General features: G+C 29.9%; 1 protein-coding gene across 1 annotated transcript in view; it reads right to left on the bottom strand.

Moving 5' to 3' along the window:
• Window positions 1–3,516, bottom strand: part of LOC117179355 (protein pinocchio) — a 389,711-nt gene extending 386,195 nt beyond the window's left edge. Inside the window, exons 1-2 of the mRNA XM_033371050.1 lie at window positions 3,457–3,516; window positions 609–841 (exon numbers count right to left, since the gene is read on the bottom strand). Coding sequence (XP_033226941.1) covers window positions 609–756 — 148 coding nt within the window. The 5' untranslated portion in view covers window positions 757–841; window positions 3,457–3,516. The remainder of the gene's footprint in view (window positions 1–608; window positions 842–3,456) is intronic.
• Window positions 3,517–3,530: the final 14 nt, after the last annotated feature.

Below are 3,530 nucleotides of genomic sequence, written 5' to 3'. Positions count from 1 at the left end.
ATCTATTATATTTATTATATATATATATGTGTGTGTGTGTGTGTGTGTGTTGCAACAGATCTCGCCCTGCTCCCCTGAGAAACTGTGTAAGCGAGCAGTTCCAGGAAGAAATAAATCGCGGCGAACTAAAACGCGGTTGTGGTGTCTAACATTTCCAGTCACTGGATCAGGTTTTGTACTAATACTTCAGATTTAAAAAATTTTTCGGTCTAAATATAGATTCATTAGCATCTCCGGATTTTCCTAGTATACAAAGTATCAAATTCCAGCCCCCCCCCCCCCCCCCCCCCCCATTATTTTTTAAATATTCTGGTTAAAGGAACAGAAAAGTTGTGTAACTAACTTTTTAAATTGTACACTGAAGGCAGAAGAAAATAGTAAGCTTTTAATATTCTTTTTTCTGTGGAAGCCCAGCATAATTTTATTTTATTTTATTAAATTATTAGTCAATTTGCAACACTTTAATTATGAGAGTACTTCTTTGACTATAAAAATAAGTGTAACGATAATTAGTTTTATAGAGTGAAAATCGAGTTTCTCGCCATAAAGTTAGCTAAATAACGTTAGGTAAGAGGATAATAATCATTATATTTTTTATTGCTACTCACATTTCTTAACGGTAAAACCCACATCCCGGAAATTGATCCCGTGAAGTGCAGTTTTTGCGGAAGCTCTGTGATCCAAAGGAGCAAAATCTGGATCGTCCATATCGAAGCACACACTCTCCTCAAACTCGGTCAAAGTTCCTTCATCCATCTCAGCAATCGTCACTAGTAATTTTTGTACTTTTTTAGGAATGAATTTCGAATTTGGAAGAATCGGCCAGCTTCGCGTGTGGTGTCTAAAAATAATTGAAAAAAAGCAAATAGACTAAATTTGATTTATTTTTAGCAATTCTCTTGGTAATTCTTGATTAAATTATTATTCTTATTTTATTATTATATTTTCATTTGGATAAAAAGATATTGGAGTTCAATAAACAAGATAACCCGAGAGGATACGTAGCTTCTGCAATTGATGCACACTGAACATAGTTTATTGCGATTAAATAATGTTATACATAATATAAATAATAATTAAGAATTAGAAGCTTAAAAGTATTGAATTCCAGAAAGATAGGGAAATTTTACAGTTGTTAATATTTTAATTTGAAATTCTTCAAATTTTAAACGCTCTGTTTAATAATTTTGCAATGTCGAATGTAAAATCTTTAAATTAGGTTGAGGTTTGAATACTTAAAGACTTTTACAAAATTTTAAATGAAACATTTTGAAAATTTGAAAACTTTTTACCTTGTATTCTCAAGTCATAAAAGTTTCTATCAATCTTTAAAAATTTCAAATGGATATTTTTGGATTTTGAAGACGCAAAATTACAATTGCTACTACACATATTATAATTTCGTAAATTGTAAACACTTTTAATATGAAATTACACTGACATTTTTCAATTTTAAAAATGCTTCCAGTTTTATATGTTGCATTGCAACAACTTTGAACACTGCCGAGTTATAAATTGTTGATTTTTTAACATAAAAAAATAGATAAAGAAGATCAATTTCCAACATATGGGGCCCAAACTAACTCTCTATATGTTGAAAGACGAGGCACCGAGCACTTTTGAAATTTCAATTTCGTAAAACAGCTTTTCGAGAAAAATTGTTAATTGTTAATTGCGCAAATGTTATATTTTGTCTTCAAATATCATATTAACCTATCTTAGCTTACTTCTAGTGCATACGTATAAGATTATATATTGTAATATGATTTTCCTTCGAAAAACAAAAATCTATATTTTTTATCCCTTGTTTATAAAAACGCGAATACCTTCGAAACTAATATTGAAGATGTGGTACATTTTCTTGCGAAACATCAAATTTGTTTAATTAAACAATTTTCAAGATACAATTTGAAATTACTATATTTACATGTTTTGAATTTAAAATACATGGTACACTTTGAATTGGCATTTAAAATTTTTAAATTTTTATTGCAAAATATACTTTATTTTTCAAAAAAGAAGGGTGCACAGACGTTTGTCTTCATGTAATTTGCCATTTCCCGAAATTTCAGAATGCCATATTCCCGCACTCTAATATCACAGTAGAGGAATCTGGCACTTTGCACATACCTTACAGATATGTGAAAGTGCTATTTACATGTACTTTTTGAAAAAATATCTTGGAAAAACTCGAAGAAACTGATACTGCTCATACAGTTAGATTAACATGCCCTTAAGAACATGTAACACTTATCCGAAATATCGAGTACAAAGTTTGGAAAATTAAATAAAAGGTAATGAGGAACTCTTACCTACTCTTAAATGTGTAATACTTCAATAACAACAAAAATGAGAAAAAACTAGTTTTTAAGTAGAGAAATTGAGAACTACATTCTGATAGAAAAATTCGGTTTGATGTACTTCATATCTATGAAGCCTCTCGTATAATGTCATCACAATTATGCAAAATGGGATTCATAGAAATTTAAAACAATATATTTGACAATATGATAGTAGGCATACAACAAGCTAAGTCGCATCAGACAGGTTCCGTATTCTAAAAATAAAACGTGAATTCTATGAATGACAATACCTTCTTGAGTCACTGTAGAAGCTAAGGAGACTTGTAATGTTAAAAGTCAAGATGTGGTTGCCGGCTGATCATAATTTTATATGATACATTGATTTATAAATTATTATAATAAAAAATAAGGTTAATCATGAAAAACGGATTTTAAAAATTTGATTAAAACAAAGGCCAAGCTACGTGTACCGAAATTTCTGTACAAATAGCTGGATTTTTTTCGGTACGAATGTAGAGGGAGCTGGAAATGGGGCTTTTTGCACCGAGATTTTGGTACGAATAGCCGGATTTTTATGCAGGCAAACCCCTAGTAGCGAAATTTCGACACACGTAGATGCTCTCTATGACTAAAGATGGGCCAAAGGCATTAAAAAAATATGTTAATGAACATAATTAACAGTTAACAAACATTAAAATTTTTATGAAACAAAAAGTTTTGTTACGTTTAAGTTAATCTAAAAGGGTTAAAGGCCATATCATACTTTTCGGAATTTACCTTACAGACATTTTTTTCAAAAAAAAATAACGTCAACACGAAATGACGTTAGAAATAATGAATCTAAAATTTTTTTTTTTAATTTTTAAACAGAGGCCTTATCCTTTGTTTGCGTTCGGAAAGTATCGGTTTCTTGGTCGTTAAAATTAAAAACCCCTTTACTTTTACGCCCCTGAAATAACTGATGTCAAACTTGAAAAGTTTAACGGCCTAATGTTTATAATATTTATAGTATTTTATCAACAACAATGGAGTACTGTTAGGTTGCGTTAAAAAAGTAGTGGAAAATAATTCAAACACTATTCAAAAAATAAATAATTCACATTCGTAAATGTAACATAAATTATTCATTGTAGAATAAGATTTTTATAGTTACCTCGCGCGTGGATCCAGTTTTTTAAATACAAAACAATTTCACTAAACTTCAGCATTCGTATGATAATTTTTATG

The sequence above is a fragment of the Belonocnema kinseyi genome, chromosome 9, assembly GCF_010883055.1.
Source record: "Belonocnema kinseyi isolate 2016_QV_RU_SX_M_011 chromosome 9, B_treatae_v1, whole genome shotgun sequence".
In the NCBI taxonomy this organism is placed as follows: domain Eukaryota; kingdom Metazoa; phylum Arthropoda; class Insecta; order Hymenoptera; family Cynipidae; genus Belonocnema; species Belonocnema kinseyi.
The sequence above is the reverse complement of the archived record's forward strand: the minus strand, read 5'-3'. Positions and strand labels throughout refer to the sequence as shown.